Source organism: Nansenia antarctica (genome assembly GCF_963989245.1).
Source record: "Nansenia antarctica genome assembly, chromosome: 20".
Classification (NCBI taxonomy): domain Eukaryota; kingdom Metazoa; phylum Chordata; class Actinopteri; order Argentiniformes; family Microstomatidae; genus Nansenia; species Nansenia antarctica.
The window spans coordinates 21,204,306-21,225,092 of NC_137693.1; the positions used below are offsets into that span (position 1 = coordinate 21,204,306).

At 42.2% G+C, this 20,787-nt stretch overlaps 1 protein-coding gene across 1 annotated transcript in view; it reads left to right on the top strand.

Annotated features, from left to right (window-relative positions):
- LOC308175003 (sister chromatid cohesion protein PDS5 homolog B-like) overlaps positions 1-20,787 on the top strand; it is a 53,555-nt gene that overhangs the window by 6,637 nt on the left and 26,131 nt on the right. The window contains exons 2-5 of the mRNA XM_080550116.1: positions 10,528-10,654; positions 11,335-11,538; positions 14,329-14,415; positions 14,951-15,048. Coding sequence (XP_080406242.1) covers positions 10,547-10,654; positions 11,335-11,538; positions 14,329-14,415; positions 14,951-15,048 — 497 coding nt within the window. The 5' untranslated portion in view covers positions 10,528-10,546. The remainder of the gene's footprint in view (positions 1-10,527; positions 10,655-11,334; positions 11,539-14,328; positions 14,416-14,950; positions 15,049-20,787) is intronic.

The window sequence follows — 20,787 nt, forward strand, 5'->3', positions numbered from 1 at the left end:
TTTATTTATTATGATTTTTATTTTCACATTTTATTTGTTTTTCCTGAAGTAAGCTACAGGTGGTTGTGAATTCAATAAAACAGATGGTCGTCAATTCATGATACTTTCTCATCTCCTAATTTCATTTAAATACTTAATATACAATGTCAATGGTGTTAAGAATAATTAAAAACATAAATAATGCTACACAATAAATAGAATGCTTCAATTGCCATTTTCGACGCTGTGATCGGTGATCGGTGATATCGGATCGGCAGATCACTGATTCCAGTGATCGGTGATCGGCACCAAAAACCCTGATCGGAGCATCTCTAATTATGTAACCTCAAGTGCTGAACAGTATTAAGTAAACCACAATATATTTGCTAAAGCTTAGGGGCGACCGTGCCTTTTGCAGCCATAGACTGTCACTGCCTGGTAATAACAAGGAAGGCCAATGACAGTATCCCGTCTAAAGTTTTTCACCAGCCATGGTGAGTAGGCTAGCATACGTTACCTAGTGACTAACTGACAGCCATGGTGAGTAGGCTAGCATACGTTATAGGGATGCACGATATTATCGGCACCGATATTTATCGGCCCGATAATGGGAAATTAATGTTTATCGGTATTTATCGGTTTTATAACATTTTTGCCGATAATATGAAGCCGGAAATATTTCTGCTTCCGGTCTCCGCGCTCATGCTGCTGCGCCTGCGTACAGGCACGCAGTGTATAGACGAGACGAGAGCGAAACATGCCTTCCCCGGTGTGTCTGACATTCTTCACAGTTTCTGAGGCAGATAGTGCTGCATGACACCGTAATAACGTTCTGAAGCTGGACCATGCGTGACACCGTAATAACGTTCTGAAGCTGGACCATGCGTGACACCGTAATAACGTTCTGAAGCTGGACCATGCGTGACACCGTAATAACGTTCTGAAGCTGGACCATGCGTGACACCGTAATAACGTTCTGAAGCTGGACCATGCGTGACACCGTAATAACGTTCTGAAGCTGGACCATGCGGGACACCGTAATAACGTTCTGAAGCTGGACCATGCAAGACACCGTAATATCGCGTTCTGAAGCTGGACCATGTGTGACACCGTAATAACGTTCTGAAGCTGGACCATGCGTGACACCGTAATAACGTTCTGAAGCTGGACCATGCGTGACACCGTAATAACGTTCTGAAGCTGGACCATGCGTGACACCGTAATAACGTTCTGAAGCTGGACCATGCGTGACACCGTAATAACGTTCTGAAGCTGGACCATGCGTGACACCGTAATAACGTTCTGAAGCTGGACCATGCGTGACACCGTAATTAGTGATGCTCCGATCTGATCGGCGCCGATCGGTATCGGCCGATATGGCCTTGATCGGTTTTGATCGGAGTTCTCAAAACGGCCGATCAAACACGACCGATCAGTTTACAAAATGGCGTCGCCAGTCTGGAAATATTACACAGTGTCGGAAAGAGACAACAAATATGCCGTTTGTAATGTCTGCTCAAAAGAAATACCTCGCGGAGGGACGCACGCAAGGTCTTTCAATACCACGAATATCATACGGCATTTGCTGCGTTCGTCGATTCGCTCAGAGAGCGCCGAAGCGCACACTGGGCTCGACGTCATAAAGGGACCGAGTGCTTTGATTGGACGAGAGGCGTTCCACGAGTGCTGGTCAGAGTTCCAGCGCGACTTCACGAGCGTAGTGTAGGTAGTGGTTCGTCGATTCGCTCAGAGAGCGCCGAAGCGCACACTGGGCTCGACGTCATAAAGGGACCGAGTGCTTTGATTGGACGAGAGGCGTTCCACGAGTGCTGGTCAGAGTTCCAGCGCGACTTCACGAGCGTAGTGTAGGTAGTGTTCAGCGACGTCATGTGACCCCGCGAGCAGGAAGTCACTTGGCCCATAGCAACAACTATTAGCGCGTGAGTTTTAGGTCTTCCTCTGTGCACCTTGCACAAGTGTAGATAGCGAGCGACTTTTCAGCATAGCAGGACATATTTTAGATGATAAGAGGAACAGGCTGAGTGCCAAAAACGCTGAGATGCTTGTATTTCTCAAGGCTAATCTGCCAGTGATGCTGCTTAATCAGAAGTAAGGTTTGAGTCTGAAATCTCCTTAGGTGCAATGTTTTGTTTTTTTGTTTTATTGATTATTGCTGACTTGCTGTCTTATCTCCTCCTAAATATGACTTGAAACTGACTGACTTGAAACAGTATTTTATATTTGGCTATAGCCTGTTTATGTTGCAGTTTAGTTTGGGTATGTTTATTGTTCCTCAGGAAAGCTACAGTATAAGCAAGTTCTCTAAGAGCCCCTAGTTCCTCTCATTCGAGTGGAATGTTGCACATTTGATGTGACAGTGTACATTTTATTTATTATGATTTTTATTTTCACATTTTATTTGTTTTTCCTGAAGTAAGCTACAGGTGGTTGTGAATTCAATAAAACAGATGGTCGTCAATTCATGATACTTTCTCATCTCCTAATTTCATTTGAATACTTAATATACAATGTCAATGGTGTTAAGAATAATTAAAAACATAAATAATGCTACACAATAAATAGAATGCTTCAATTGCCATTTTCGACGCTGTGATCGGTGATCGGTGATATCGGATCGGCAGATCACTGATTCCAGTGATCGGTGATCGGCACCAAAAACCCTGATCGGAGCATCTCTAACCGTAATAACGTTCTGAAGCTGGACCATGCGTGACACCGTAATAACGTTCTGAAGCTGGACCATGCGTGACACCGTAATAACGTTCTGAAGCTGGACCATGTGTGACACCGTAATAACGTTCTGAAGCTGGACCATGCGTGACACCGTAATAACGTTCTGAAGCTGGACCATGCGTGACACCGTAATAACGTTCTGAAGCTGGACCATGCGTGACACCGTAATAACGTTCTGAAGCTGGACCATGCGGGGCTTTTGAAACCATGTTTGGACAGTGGAAGATAACTAAGGAGCGGGTGCACGTTGTGCTGAGGTAATAAGATAATTACTCTTAGGTGAGCCTTTTTTGTTTTCATAAAAGGAGGCCAGATCTTGGCTAAAAAAAGCATTGTGCACTGTCTAACAGATTCTGTTTGTTAGAGGAAATAATAAATGAACATTTGAAGACTCAGAAGTGTTCTCTTTGTTGTGTTAACAATAGTGATGTAAGTTAGATTTGGTGAGATCACTATGGAATATTAAATCATCAATCTTTGCTCACTACATAGCCTTTCTTACCTTCAGGTGTGCATGAACTACAGGTTATCAATATAGATGCACGATATGCATTTTTCCCAACCGATACCGATACCGATGTTTACCCGCTTCTCGTGGCCGATAACCAATATGATAACTGATATTTTTTTTATTTTTTTTTATTTCCTAGCACCAGGGGAGCCCCCCCTCCCAAATGTCGTTGTTTGGTACCTGTACTATATCAATGACAATAAAGACCATTCAGATATAATTTCACAGTTGATAACCTGTAGATCATGCACACCTGAAGGTAAGAAAGGCTATGTAGTGAGCAAAGATTGATGATTTAATATTCCATAGTGATCTCACCAAATCTAACTTACATCACTATTGTTAACACAACAAAGAGAACACTTCTGACTCTTCAAATGTTCATTTATTATTTCCTCTAACAAACAGAATCTGTTATAGACAGTGCACAATGCTTTTTTTAGCCAAGATCTGGCCTCCTTTTATGAAAACAAAAAAGGCTCACCTAAGCCTTCTCCAAACATGGTTTCAAAAGCCCCGCGGATGGCTGTCGCAGTATGCGAACCGGAGAACTCCTGCGCATGCAGCAGTGTCTTCTTCATATTGAAGTCCTCATCCAGCCACTGGGCCGTCAAACTAAGCATACTGACTGGACTAACGTCAGAACTCCATATGTCCGTGGTAAAACTTATCTGGCTTACGCTAGTATCGATCAGACTATGGATGTGTGTGGCGACTGTATCATACATAGCAGGCAGGCACACGTCTGCAAAATAGCGGCGACTTGGGAGTGTATACCGGGGCTCTAAATGTGAAATTAGCTGGCGAAATCCTTTATCTTCTACTACAGAGAAAGGCTGGTCGTCGAGGGCCATCAACTCCATTATTTTTTCATTGATTGCTTGAGCCTTTGAGCTGTCTCGAGTAAACTCCCTGCCGTTTTCAAATGCGTGTTCAATAGGCACAGCAGCTTTTTTTTTCGCGGCTAGACTACCTTGTTCTGCTACTACTACTAGTGCTTGATATTCCTTCCATACAGCGTGCTTGCAATGGTGAATCTTAAGGTGACTTATGAGATTCGTTGTGTTGTAACTCGTAGACCTTTGCCCTCCTCTCCGAACTTTTGTCGAACATGTGTTGCAAATTGCAAACGCTGAACCTGCACTATCTGCCTCAGAAACTCTGAAGAATGTCCACACCGGGGAAGCTCTCATGTTTCGCTCTCGTCTCGTCTATACACTGCGTGCCTGTACGCAGGCGCAGCAGCATGAGCGCGGAAACCGGAAGCAGAAATATTTCCGGCTTCATATTATCGGTTAAATGTCGGCTAAAATGTTATAAAACCGATAAATACCGATAAACATTAATTTCCCATTATCGGGCCAATAAATATCGGTGCCGATAATATCGTGCATCCCTAGTTATCAACTGTGAAATTATATCTGAATGGTCTTTATTGTCATTGATATATAGTACAGGTACCAAACAACGAAATTGGAATGTTGCACATTTGATGTGACAGTGTACATTTTATTTATTATGATTTTTATTTTCACATTTTATTTGTTTTTCCTGAAGTAAGCTACAGGTGGTTGTGAATTCAATAAAACAGATGGTCGTCAATTCATGATACTTTCTCATCTCCTAATTTCATTTAAATACTTAATATACAATGTCAATGGTGTTAAGAATAATTAAAAACATAAATAATGCTACACAATAAATAGAATGCTTCAATTGCCATTTTCGACGCTGTGATCGGTGATCGGTGATATCGGATCGGCAGATCACTGATTCCAGTGATCGGTGATCGGCACCAAAAACCCTGATCGGAGCATCTCTAATTATGTAACCTCAAGTGCTGAACAGTATTAAGTAAACCACAATATATTTGCTAAAGCTTAGGGGCGACCGTGCCTTTTGCAGCCATAGACTGTCACTGCCTGGTAATAACAAGGAAGGCCAATGACAGTATCCCGTCTAAAGTTTTTCACCAGCCATGGTGAGTAGGCTAGCATACGTTACCTAGTGACTAACTGACAGCCATGGTGAGTAGGCTAGCATACGTTATAGGGATGCACGATATTATCGGCACCGATATTTATCGGCCCGATAATGGGAAATTAATGTTTATCGGTATTTATCGGTTTTATAACATTTTTGCCGATAATATGAAGCCGGAAATATTTCTGCTTCCGGTCTCCGCGCTCATGCTGCTGCGCCTGCGTACAGGCACGCAGTGTATAGACGAGACGAGAGCGAAACATGCCTTCCCCGGTGTGTCTGACATTCTTCACAGTTTCTGAGGCAGATAGTGCTGCATGACACCGTAATAACGTTCTGAAGCTGGACCATGCGTGACACCGTAATAACGTTCTGAAGCTGGACCATGCGTGACACCGTAATAACGTTCTGAAGCTGGACCATGCGTGACACCGTAATAACGTTCTGAAGCTGGACCATGCGTGACACCGTAATAACGTTCTGAAGCTGGACCATGCGTGACACCGTAATAACGTTCTGAAGCTGGACCATGCGGGACACCGTAATAACGTTCTGAAGCTGGACCATGCAAGACACCGTAATATCGCGTTCTGAAGCTGGACCATGTGTGACACCGTAATAACGTTCTGAAGCTGGACCATGCGTGACACCGTAATAACGTTCTGAAGCTGGACCATGCGTGACACCGTAATAACGTTCTGAAGCTGGACCATGCGTGACACCGTAATAACGTTCTGAAGCTGGACCATGCGTGACACCGTAATAACGTTCTGAAGCTGGACCATGCGTGACACCGTAATAACGTTCTGAAGCTGGACCATGCGTGACACCGTAATTAGTGATGCTCCGATCTGATCGGCGCCGATCGGTATCGGCCGATATGGCCTTGATCGGTTTTGATCGGAGTTCTCAAAACGGCCGATCAAACACGACCGATCAGTTTACAAAATGGCGTCGCCAGTCTGGAAATATTACACAGTGTCGGAAAGAGACAACAAATATGCCGTTTGTAATGTCTGCTCAAAAGAAATACCTCGCGGAGGGACGCACGCAAGGTCTTTCAATACCACGAATATCATACGGCATTTGCTGCGTTCGTCGATTCGCTCAGAGAGCGCCGAAGCGCACACTGGGCTCGACGTCATAAAGGGACCGAGTGCTTTGATTGGACGAGAGGCGTTCCACGAGTGCTGGTCAGAGTTCCAGCGCGACTTCACGAGCGTAGTGTAGGTAGTGGTTCGTCGATTCGCTCAGAGAGCGCCGAAGCGCACACTGGGCTCGACGTCATAAAGGGACCGAGTGCTTTGATTGGACGAGAGGCGTTCCACGAGTGCTGGTCAGAGTTCCAGCGCGACTTCACGAGCGTAGTGTAGGTAGTGTTCAGCGACGTCATGTGACCCCGCGAGCAGGAAGTCACTTGGCCCATAGCAACAACTATTAGCGCGTGAGTTTTAGGTCTTCCTCTGTGCACCTTGCACAAGTGTAGATAGCGAGCGACTTTTCAGCATAGCAGGACATATTTTAGATGATAAGAGGAACAGGCTGAGTGCCAAAAACGCTGAGATGCTTGTATTTCTCAAGGCTAATCTGCCAGTGATGCTGCTTAATCAGAAGTAAGGTTTGAGTCTGAAATCTCCTTAGGTGCAATGTTTTGTTTTTTTGTTTTATTGATTATTGCTGACTTGCTGTCTTATCTCCTCCTAAATATGACTTGAAACTGACTGACTTGAAACAGTATTTTATATTTGGCTATAGCCTGTTTATGTTGCAGTTTAGTTTGGGTATGTTTATTGTTCCTCAGGAAAGCTACAGTATAAGCAAGTTCTCTAAGAGCCCCTAGTTCCTCTCATTCGAGTGGAATGTTGCACATTTGATGTGACAGTGTACATTTTATTTATTATGATTTTTATTTTCACATTTTATTTGTTTTTCCTGAAGTAAGCTACAGGTGGTTGTGAATTCAATAAAACAGATGGTCGTCAATTCATGATACTTTCTCATCTCCTAATTTCATTTGAATACTTAATATACAATGTCAATGGTGTTAAGAATAATTAAAAACATAAATAATGCTACACAATAAATAGAATGCTTCAATTGCCATTTTCGACGCTGTGATCGGTGATCGGTGATATCGGATCGGCAGATCACTGATTCCAGTGATCGGTGATCGGTGATCGGCACCAAAAACCCTGATCGGAGCATCTCTAACCGTAATAACGTTCTGAAGCTGGACCATGCGTGACACCGTAATAACGTTCTGAAGCTGGACCATGCGTGACACCGTAATAACGTTCTGAAGCTGGACCATGTGTGACACCGTAATAACGTTCTGAAGCTGGACCATGCGTGACACCGTAATAACGTTCTGAAGCTGGACCATGCGTGACACCGTAATAACGTTCTGAAGCTGGACCATGCGTGACACCGTAATAACGTTCTGAAGCTGGACCATGCGGGGCTTTTGAAACCATGTTTGGACAGTGGAAGATAACTAAGGAGCGGGTGCACGTTGTGCTGAGGTAATAAGATAATTACTCTTAGGTGAGCCTTTTTTGTTTTCATAAAAGGAGGCCAGATCTTGGCTAAAAAAAGCATTGTGCACTGTCTAACAGATTCTGTTTGTTAGAGGAAATAATAAATGAACATTTGAAGACTCAGAAGTGTTCTCTTTGTTGTGTTAACAATAGTGATGTAAGTTAGATTTGGTGAGATCACTATGGAATATTAAATCATCAATCTTTGCTCACTACATAGCCTTTCTTACCTTCAGGTGTGCATGAACTACAGGTTATCAATATAGATGCACAATATGCATTTTTCCCAACCGATACCGATACCGATGTTTACCCGCTTCTCGTGGCCGATAACCAATATGATAACTGATATTTTTTTTATTTTTTTTTATTTCCTAGCACCAGGGGAGCCCCCCCTCCCAAATGTCGTTGTTTGGTACCTGTACTATATCAATGACAATAAAGACCATTCAGATATAATTTCACAGTTGATAACCTGTAGATCATGCACACCTGAAGGTAAGAAAGGCTATGTAGTGAGCAAAGATTGATGATTTAATATTCCATAGTGATCTCACCAAATCTAACTTACATCACTATTGTTAACACAACAAAGAGAACACTTCTGACTCTTCAAATGTTCATTTATTATTTCCTCTAACAAACAGAATCTGTTATAGACAGTGCACAATGCTTTTTTTAGCCAAGATCTGGCCTCCTTTTATGAAAACAAAAAAGGCTCACCTAAGCCTTCTCCAAACATGGTTTCAAAAGCCCCGCGGATGGCTGTCGCAGTATGCGAACCGGAGAACTCCTGCGCATGCAGCAGTGTCTTCTTCATATTGAAGTCCTCATCCAGCCACTGGGCCGTCAAACTAAGCATACTGACTGGACTAACGTCAGAACTCCATATGTCCGTGGTAAAACTTATCTGGCTTACGCTAGTATCGATCAGACTATGGATGTGTGTGGCGACTGTATCATACATAGCAGGCAGGCACACGTCTGCAAAATAGCGGCGACTTGGGAGTGTATACCGGGGCTCTAAATGTGAAATTAGCTGGCGAAATCCTTTATCTTCTACTACAGAGAAAGGCTGGTCGTCGAGGGCCATCAACTCCATTATTTTTTCATTGATTGCTTGAGCCTTTGAGCTGTCTCGAGTAAACTCCCTGCCGTTTTCAAATGCGTGTTCAATAGGCACAGCAGCTTTTTTTTTCGCGGCTAGACTACCTTGTTCTGCTACTACTACTAGTGCTTGATATTCCTTCCATACAGCGTGCTTGCAATGGTGAATCTTAAGGTGACTTATGAGATTCGTTGTGTTGTAACTCGTAGACCTTTGCCCTCCTCTCCGAACTTTTGTCGAACATGTGTTGCAAATTGCAAACGCTGAACCTGCACTATCTGCCTCAGAAACTCTGAAGAATGTCCACACCGGGGAAGCTCTCATGTTTCGCTCTCGTCTCGTCTATACACTGCGTGCCTGTACGCAGGCGCAGCAGCATGAGCGCGGAAACCGGAAGCAGAAATATTTCCGGCTTCATATTATCGGTTAAATGTCGGCTAAAATGTTATAAAACCGATAAATACCGATAAACATTAATTTCCCATTATCGGGCCAATAAATATCGGTGCCGATAATATCGTGCATCCCTAGTTATCAACTGTGAAATTATATCTGAATGGTCTTTATTGTCATTGATATATAGTACAGGTACCAAACAACGAAATTTGGGAGGGGGGGCTCCCCTGGTGCTAGGAAAGTTTTTTTTTTTGGTATTTTTTTTCCGGTTATCATATCGGTTATCGGCCACGAGAAGCGGGTAAATATCGGTATCGGTATCGGTTGGAAAAAATGCATATCGTGCATCCCTAATACGTTACCTAGTGACTGACTGACAGCCATGGTGAGTAGGCTAGCATACGTTACCTAGTGACTGACTGACAGCCATGGTGAGTAGGCTAGCATACGTTACCTAGTGACTGACTGACAAGGCTGACTTGACAGTAACGTTACCCATGCAGGCTGAACAATAGCGCGTGACAAGTTCTGTGAGGATATTCGCGCGCGGCTCATGTGAGGAATTGCAATTATATTACAGTAACAGTCGCTAACTTGACTGCAAAAGTAATGTAGCCTAGGCTGAAAAATAGCGCCAGACATTTGTTAAACACAGTTTATTCATAACATACGATTATGACGATTATTCAAATAATTAAAATTCTCCACGATTAAGTTATCGCGGGTGTTTTTATCGCGATTAACGATAAAAACGATAATCGTCCCATCCCTAGTCGCAAATAGGTCTAAAATGATATTCAAAGAGGTCGGAAAAAGGTCTTAAATCTGACTTGTTGAAACTTGTAGGAACCCTGTATCTTTTCTGTGAGAATGTCGAACATTAGATTTTGTTTGTATAGCCTAATGTCTCAAATCTACTAAGTCCTCCCCCCGTCGCTTCAGGATAGCAGAATATGAGTGTGCGCTCTGCAGGGATTCTCTGGCCAGTCCTGTCGGGCTAGAGTCATCCTCTGAAACACCATTAGCTCACTCGGAATAACTCACTGAATATTTCAGAGGCTGTCTTAAGTCTGAAGCTGTGCTAGATGACAGCACTGTACTTGTCCTCATCATTGTGTTGGAGGTCCATTAGATTCGCTACAGGGTTTGGAATTAATGATGCGCTTTGTTCCAAGAATATTGTCTCTCTCTCTCTCCTCTCTCTCCACACTCATCACATTCTGTTTTATCTTCTCACCCTCTCTTTGGCCCCCCACCAGGAAGTACTGAGCTGAGAGCATGGCTCACTCTAAAGCTCGAGCCGCTGACGCGAAGGTCACCTACCCCCCGGGGGTGAAGGAGATCTCAGACAAGATCTCCAAAGAGGAGATGGTCCGCCGCCTCAAGGTCAGTATCCTTCTAGAACAATCTGAATGTGATTTGTTATTTGTGAGTGAGTGAGTGTGTCAAAAAGAATAGATTAGTAAAGTTGGATTGATGAATAATTTATGAATTGATTATAGTTTATGAAATCATTCATATACTATCGTCATTCATTCATGATGTCCAGGTAGTTGGTGGGGAGGTCAGGGTTCCCACGGGTCCTTGAAATCCTTGAAAGTTTGTGAATTTGAGAGGAAAAAAAATCAAGTCAAATCTAAAGAGTTTTTGAAAATAGACATGGGTCATTGAAAGTGCTTGAATTCCCCTAAAAAAATAAAATTATATATATATATATATAAAATATGTTTTACTTAGCTCGTGAACTAGTAAATAAGTCTCTGTATTGCTGAACTATATACACATATTTCACAATATATTGTTTTGCTGTGCTGTGGTAGAGAAGGCAAGAGACCATCTAGTGTTCACACATTCAAGCCTCTCTTTTTAATTGTTGCCTGTGAGCGGATAGTTCCTATTATATAAATTCTCATCTAGATCTGTCTCAAACGATGCCGTGTTGGGTCCTTGAATTTGAGGGAATTGAGTCTTGAAAGTCCTTGAAAGGTGAATTTGATGTTTCTGAAGGTGTGGGAAGGTGAGGGTGTGTGTAACACCTGCTGTACCTCTCCATGTAACACACCCAGATGGTGGTGAAGACGTTCATGGACATGGACCAGGACTCAGAGGAGGAGAAGGAGCTGTATCTGAACCTGGCTCTCCACCTGGCCTCCGACTTCTTCCTCAAGCACCCGGACAAGGACGTCCGCCTCCTAGTGGCCTGCTGTCTGGCTGACATCTTCAGGATCTACGCTCCCGAGGCCCCGTACACCTCCCCTGACAAACTGAAGGTATTACTATAGCCTCATTGTGACCGTAGCCCTACTATAGTCTTAACTCCCAAGCTTCATACTCTTAATACTCCTTAACTTTCCTTTTTCTAACCTAAATATGACCGTAGCCCAACCTTGTACCCAACTAGGGCTGTCCCAAACGACTATTTTTCTAACGATTAATCTAACGATTATTTTTTTTGCTGTTCGATTAATGTATCACTTAATTTCCCCCAAAATAATGGCTGTATTGTCTCTCTCTGTTTAACAGTGTCTTATAAAGCATCTGGGTAATAGCTGCTGCTCTTATAAAACAAAGCAGCGTGTGACATGCACATTACTCAGACGGCCGCCCCTTTAAATGATCAGCTGATGTATGGGGGCTGTCTGTGGGCCCGCAATTAAACACAGACACCTTTAATTCGGCGACCTACTACTACTACTACTACTACTACTACTACTACTACTACTACTACTACTACTACTACTACTACTACTACTACTACTACTACTACTACTACTACTACTACTACTACTACTACTACTACTACTACTACTACTACTACTACTACTACTACTACTACTACTACTACTACTACTACTACTACTACTACTACTACTACTACTACTACTACTACTACTACTACTACTACTACTACTACTACTACTACTACTACTACTACTACTACTACTACTACTACTACTACTACTACTACTACTACTACTACTACTACTACTACTACTACTACTACTACTACTACTACTACTACTACTACTACTACTACTACTACTACTACTACTACTACTACTACTACTACTACTACTACTACTACTACTACTACTACTACTACTACTACTACTACTACTACTACTACTACTACTACTACTACTACTACTACTACTACTACTACTACTACTACTACTACTACTACTACTACTACTACTACTACTACTACTACTACTACTACTACTACTACTACTACTACTACTACTACTACTACTACTACTACTACTACTACTACTACTACTACTACTACTACTACTACTACTACTACTACTACTACTACTACTACTACTACTACTACTACTACTACTACTACTACTACTACTACTACTACTACTACTACTACTACTACTACTACTACTACTACTACTACTACTACTACTACTACTACTACTACTACTACTACTACTACTACTACTACTACTACTACTACTACTACTACTACTACTACTACTACTACTACTACTACTACTACTACTACTACTACTACTACTACTACTACTACTACTACTACTACTACTACTACTACTACTACTACTACTACTACTACTACTACTACTACTACTACTACTACTACTACTACTACTACTACTACTACTACTACTACTACTACTACTACTACTACTACTACTACTACTACTACTACTACTACTACTACTACTACTACTACTACTACTACTACTACTACTACTACTACTACTACTACTACTACTACTACTACTACTACTACTACTACTACTACTACTACTACTACTACTACTACTACTACTACTACTACTACTACTACTACTACTACTACTACTACTACTACTACTACTACTACTACTACTACTACTACTACTACTACTACTACTACTACTACTACTACTACTACTACTACTACTACTAGTAGTACTAGTAGTACTGCCTCTGTCAAACAGCCCCAGACACAGGGCAGACTCACTGCTATGTTTAGCCAACTTGAATGCCAACATGGCCATCAGGGTTTTTCCTGGCTCAAAATGAGGCGGAGGTGGTACCAGTGGTGTTTGACATCGGGGGGGACCCATGAAGCAGGGCTGTCTGGGGGTCCTTAAACATCAAACACTTAATTTCTTGCATTCTGGTGAATTGATTTGCACCAATTTGTGCCCTTTCTGCATCAATTTATGGTGGAAATGTCATTATTTATGTAAAGGAAAACACAATATTCAGGCACCAGATGACCATTCAAAATATAATGTAATATAATGCAATATAAGGCTCTCAGGCATTCTGTACTTTCAAATATGTATTCTCCTTGAGCAGTCAACATACTATCAGCTATTTCGCAAGCAAAAACGAAAGCTAACAGCGCCCCCGCCACCACGTCGGCGCAGTGCCGCAATTGCAGCTATATTTTTTTTTCTTTTTCTTTTGCGACGCACATTACGCAAGTCGACGTATTGACGTAGTCGATTACGTCGACGCGTCGTCCCAGCCCTATACCCAACCCAACCTAAACGTAGTCCAACCACATCATCTAATACAATTCCCCAGACAAAATTAAGGTTGATCATGCTCTAAATCTAAATATAACCCTAGCCCAACACTTACCCTAACCTAACCATAGGCTAACCCCTGCTACAACTCTACTGACACTACAACTCTACAGACAAACTGAAGGACTCATCAAATCTATGGACTGCTGTTTTAAAAAAACAGACACTGATTAGGGTTTATATATATATACAGTGTATATATATTTATTTATATTTATTTATTTTTTGTTATTCATTTTCTTTTTGTTTAAATACATTTTATTTCTCTCTCAATATGCCATAAATTTCATGTAACAAACTGTACCTGTCTAACCGTCATCACTGATCACGGTTCCTGAACATGACCTCATGATATCTGCCCCAGTTTGTGTTCTTTGTTTGTTTATGTATGATGTTTGTCTCTTTGTGTGGTGTGTTATGCCTGAAATGTTGCTGAAAGTAGTATTACAAAATAAATAATAATAAATCTATGGACTGTTGCTAATGATTGTGTGTTTGTTTCAGGACATCTTCATGTTCATCACCAGGCAGCTGAAAGGACTGGAGGACACCAAGAGTGCTCAGTTCAACAGATACTTCTACCTGCTGGAGGTGTGTGTGACTTCTGAGACACTTCTCTGTGTGTGTGTGTGTGTGTGTGTGTGTGTGCGTGTGCGTGTGCGTTTCTGTCTTCTGAGAGACAAGACAGGGTTCCCACGGGCCCTTGAAATCCTTGAAAGTTTGTGAATTTGAGAAAAAGAAATCAAGGTCTTAATTTTATTTTTAAATAGTCATGGGTCATTGAAAGTGCTTGAATTCCCCTCTCTCTCTCTCTCTCTTTTTAATTGTTGCCTGTGAGCGGATAGTTCCTATTATATAAATTCTCATCTAGATCTGTCTCAAACTATGCCGTGTTGGGTCTTTGAATTTGAGGGAATTGAGTCTTGAAAGTCCCTGAAAGGTGCTTGAATTTGATGTTTCAGAAGGTGTGGGAACCCTGCAAGAGGAGTGTTTTCGGTCACAGATGGAAAGTGTATTCATCGATGCTCGTGTAGCTCTCTGTTTCTCCCCCTGTCTCACTCTCCTCCTCTCTCTCTGTTGATGCATTGTTTATGGTGTTATTAACCTACCTCTCCTCTCCTTGTAGAATATAGCATGGGTGAAGTCCTATAACATCTGCTTCGAGCTGGAGGACAGCAACGAGATCTTCACACAGCTCTACAGAACCCTTTTCCAGGTCATAAAGTGAGTCAGCTAAGCATTGTGTGTCTCTCTGTCTCTCTCTCCTCCTTCCCTCGCTTTCAATCTTCTTCTTTTTTACATTTACATCATTTAGCAGACCCATTTATGCAAAGTGAATTACAATAAGTACATTTGACTAAGTAAGTGAATCAACTATACAACAATCATTGTAAGTAAAACCTTCGATAAGAGCAAAAGCCCATTCAACCGCTGGGGCGCCAAGACAGATAAGAGCCGTGACTGAGCAGAACAATCATGGTGGCAAGATGGTGGTGCCAAGCGCCAGAGTGGTCGGGCTGACGTTTGGGGACTGACCCTCATTTGCAGATAGGGCTGTTCCCTTTACCGCACCGGGGTCTTGAATCTGATGCAAGCTGCTACTGGGAGCCAGTGAAGGGTGTGGAGGAGGGTGGTGACATGGGAGAATTTTGGGGGGAGATTGAACACCAGGGCTGACGGGCTGCACCGTTCTGGATGAACTGCAGAGGTCTGATGGAGGAGGCATGGAGCTGGGCCAGAGTTGCAGTAGTCTAGGCCAGTATTTCTCAACCGTAGTGCCGTCCCCCCCAAAAATATGCAGATTTTGCTGACATAATAAAATGGATTAAAATTCCAAACTTATCATGAAAATGCAGATCATGAGCCGCCTCATACGTCATCAGAATTTGTCTCACATGCCCCTTTCCCCATGTCACAACGTCAATGCCGGGGTCATTCCGTATGACGGAAATAGCCTATTGTTTAAATAAAATAAAAATAAAAGTTTACTGCGCGATGCATTATGAGAGTGTTGCGTGAAGCACATGGAACGATTTTTGAAAAGAAAGGCTCCAGAATCAGATAACTCTGGGTGTGAGCCTCGACTTTATCATACAGTAGTAGCATGGTCAAACGCTCTGGCCGCAGTACTGTCTATCCCCTATGGGGACGAGTTGAAAGTTCTACGTCCGCTTTTTTTTAAACTGTTCAGAATTTCCCAAATAGTGTACATTTATGTTATCATTACACTTACTGCTGTAAACGGTCAGTGTTTTCTTCTTAGAAACAATAGCGTATATACCGTATTTTCCGGACTATAAGTCGCGGTTTTTTTCATACTTTGGCTGGTCCTGCGACTTATAGTCAGGTGCGACTTATATATCAATAATTCATAATCTCTGACTGACATGAATTGACATACGGTAATCTCTGACTGACATGAACCAAGGAGTAAATCCGCTAGCGCCTCATACACGATAGAATAGCCATTATACTTGACAATGTGGACATTAAACACGACAATGTGGACATTAAACATGATGTTATGGACCTTATACACAATGTTATGGACGTTAGAAACGATATTAAAGTCATTTATTCCTTCCAGAGGCTGTTTAACGTTGCAATGTTGTACCCGCGAGTAGCATTTTGCTACTTCCGGTAGCGCTTCATACGCGATAGAATAGCCATTATACTCGACAATGTGGACATTAAACACGACAATGTGGACATTAAACATGATGTTATGGACCTTATACACAATGTTATGGACGTTAGAAACGATATTAAAGTCATTTATTCCTTCCAGAGGCTGTTTAACGTTGCAATGTTGTACCCGCGAGTAGCATTTTGCTACTTCCGGTAGCGCTTCATACGCGATAGAATAGCCATTATACTCGACAATGTGGACATTAAACACGACAATGTGGACATTAAACATGATGTTATGGACCTTATACACAATGTTATGGACGTTAGAAACGATATTAAAGTCATTTATTCCTTCCAGAGGCTGTTTAACGTTGCAATGTTGTACCCGCGAGTAGCATTTTGCGACTTCCGGTAGCGCTTCATACGCGATAGAATAGCCATTATACTCGACAATGTGGACATTAAACACGACAATGTGGACATTAAACATGATGTTATGGACCTTATACACAATGTTATGGACGTTAGAAACGATATTAAAGTCATTTATTACCTTTTAGAGGCTGTTCAAAGTTTCATTTTTCCTCCGCGACGCCATGTTGTTAGCCCCGCGCTAGCTAGCGGACTTTACACTCGATAATACAAGTATTCCTTAACCTTTCAGAAGAAGTTTCAACGTGAATTATGTCCTTCCTGGGCTTACAAATCCTCTCATGTCTCTTCACAGTGCCAGACTAGAGTCAAGCTCAACAGGGTCTTCTTTCCCCGCTGATTCCGCCAAGCCCGTTCCCTTGAACCATGCGACTTATAGTCCAGTGCGACTTATATGTCGACTTATATGTGGTTTTTTCCTCTTCATGGCCCATTTTTGGCCTGCTGCGACTTATACTCGGGTGCGACTTATAGTCCGGAAAATACGGTATGCAGTTAGCATCTGTTGACGATAGGGATGTCCCGATCCCATTTTTTCACTACCGATACCTGGGCTTCAGGTATCTGCGATACCGATATCAATCCGATATTTGTATTTATTGTTTTACTCCTGAATAATAACAAATACTTCCCCAGTATATAGTCCACAAAAACAGTTGGCTATTAAAGACTGCCAGCCTTTATTCAAGCAACAATAATGCTGTGTGTGTTATTGAGACCGTTGGGAGAGAGAGCTCCGGTGAACTAAGAAAGTTGTGTATGAGATAGTTTACAATTAAACGCACAGATTACATGAGAGAAGCTATCTGTCATTATTTCAACCACTGTCCAAGTGGGGACGTTACAATACTTTCTTTTAGCACGAAACGTTAGCCGCTAGCAGCGTTTTTAGCAGTCACCATTCTTGAGCAAAACATTGATACAAACAAACATTCAAATACTCGTGTCGTCTTGAATTTTTTTCCGATTTCAATGTATGACGCATCATTTGAAAGCTTACCATCTGTAGTTTCAGACTATGTAAACAAACGAAAAATTACGTAAGCAAATGGTTTATGATTTCACCAGCTAGCATCATGACATTGTAATAATTAATAATTTTGCCATTTAGCAGACGCCTTTATCCAAAGCGACTTACAATTGCGAATTACAGGGACATTCCCCCTGGAGTAACTGAGGGCTAAGTGCCTTACCCAAGGGCACACTAGTAGTGGTGTGGCTTTAGGCGGGATTTGAACTCACGACCTTCCGATCACAAGTCCAACTCACTATCCACTAGACCACCACTACCCCACATTGTCAGACTCATTACACACAGGTAGCTACTAGCCAACTCTCATGCCCGTGACCACTGACTACTACTGTTGTCATCACGTGAGTGACACGCCGGATCGCGAGCCCCAGATCGGTGCCTATTTTTTTTCTGGTGCGATCTGCGATCCAGCATTCAGGACCGATATCGCGGCGATATCAATATCGGACCGGGACATCCCTAGTTGACGAGCATAAACGGTTGTGCTTTAAGCAGCGAGCAAATCAAAGGACGAAGCTTAATAATAAACACATATTAATAACCAGCAATTTGGTGAGTTATTACATGAAAGAATTACTGAAACAAACTACAATTCAATCGTTATCCAAGAGTGGTTATTTTGGTCTAAAAATATGGTTTAAAAAACATTGTAGCGATGGTGCTAGTCAAGACTGCCGCTGTTCTAGGCCCGTTTTAGAAGCAAACTCCGACCACACTTTCAATGGACGTATCGCTAAGCCACACCCCAAAATAGAAATTGTCCAATCATATCACAGCAAAAGTCACGACAGGCAGAGAACTCGGACAAACAACTTGCTAATATCTGATGGTGAAAAGCTTGTAGACTAAATATTCTTGTCATCTTTAAAAAACATGTCTATTACTTGCTGTGGTAAATCAGAACTTTGCCAACTCCCGCCATTGTAAGTCATTGAATGTCATTCAGTCACGGTCAGTCAGTCAGTCACCGTCAGTGAAGCGTTGTTTGTTTGATTGAGTTTTCAAAGGGGGCGTGGCTTAGCGATAGATCCATTGGTTTTTCAAACTATTACTCAAATAAGAGCCAACCTCTTATCATCACCCCGGTTGTGGGAATTTGAGAGTGGTAGAATTAAGGGGTGAAAATGTTTTAGTTTGACCTCAATGGTCTGCTCCGGAATTAATATCCCACAAGCCGAATTTTATGAGTATCTTTCGTCAATGTCTTGTTTACAACAAATTGAAAACCACTAACATTTTCCGTTTGGGGCATTTAATTTTTTTGTGCAAATAACAGACGTTGCGCCCTAGCTCTCCACTCAGTGCCACGCTAGCGAGATGGCTATCCAGGCTGCAACATAACAGGCAGAACATTTCTGTGTAGCATATTTTGCAATAGTCCAGCTTTCGTGGTGCATTTAATACACATATGCACCATTTTATTCAGGATCTTAAAGTAGACCTGTACCTATGTACTATGACTGTACCCTATTTGAACTAAAAGCATGTTTATAAATATTATATATTAATATATATATAAATTAATATACATGTAATTTTATCTTCAAAAACCTTACTCATGCCTCATACACATAACATGAGACAGGTGCAGATCAAAGTTGTGGGAATCCACTTTGCTGTCTGAGAGGGGCAATACTGCGTGCGTGAGGGATGCAGCAGTTTTTTAATACATTTTAGACTGGGTTGCCTCAAGATGTTGCATACCTTTAAAGGGTGCCGTGACTGAAAAAAGATTGAGAATTATAAGCCAATCTCCGTTTAGGGTAGTTCAGAGATATTGAGCGTCAAAGTTTTTAGAGATGGAACCTTTGTATTTTATTACTTACTAACTAGAAAATGTCAATATTTAAAAAATAACAGATTATGTAAAAAACTAAATTGACCCAAAATTTAGATAGAACCGTATAATTCTAACGTCACGACTGGTCTAGGCGGGAGATGACTAGTGCCTTAGATCAGGAGTTGCGCTGCTTCTCTTGTGAGGAATGGGCAGATCCTTTCACATGCTGTAGGGTAGGAGGAAGAATCTACAGGAGTGGGCAATCACTGTGATGTTAGCTGCACAGGACAGTTGGTTGTCAATCACTGTGATGTTAGCTGCACAGGACAGTCGGTTGTCAATCACTGTGATGTTAGCTGCACAGGACAGTTGGTTGTCAATCACTGTGATGTTAGCTACACAGGACAGTTGGTTGTCAATCACTGTGATGTTAGCTGCACACTCAGGACAGTTGGTTGTCAATCACTGTGATGTTAGCTACACAGGACAGTCGGTTGTCAATCACTGTGATGTTAGCTGCACAGGACAGTTGGTTGTCAATCACTGTGATGTTAGCTACACAGGACAGTTGGTTGTCAATCACTGTGATGTTAGCTGCACAGGACAGTTGGTTGTCAATAGGGATGTCCCGATCCGATACTGATATCGGATACCGCCGCGATATTGGTCCTGAATGCTGGATCGCAGATCGGACCAGAAAAAAAAAGGCTCCGATCCGCGTGCCCGATCTGGCGTGTCACTCAAGTGACGACACAGTAGTAGCCAGTGGTCACGTGCATGACCAGGGCTCGATAGTGCGACTGTTTTGGTTTTCATTTGCGAGTGAATATATTTCTGTGCGACTTGGAAATACATTCAATCGCACCAGTGCGACTAAGAGACAGCTGAACTACTGTCATGCGCAGTCAAACTTATGTGTATAAGCGATGAGGGAATGAAAACAGTAAACAGAAACGCGTGTCGCAGAAATGCTTCACGCGAGTCCTATATGCGCTTAAAATGCGCATAAGCTCTCATAGTTCGTAGCGCTGTGTGCTTCTGGTTTCATTACAAAGAGGTTAACCCCATATGTGCCTGACGTCTAACA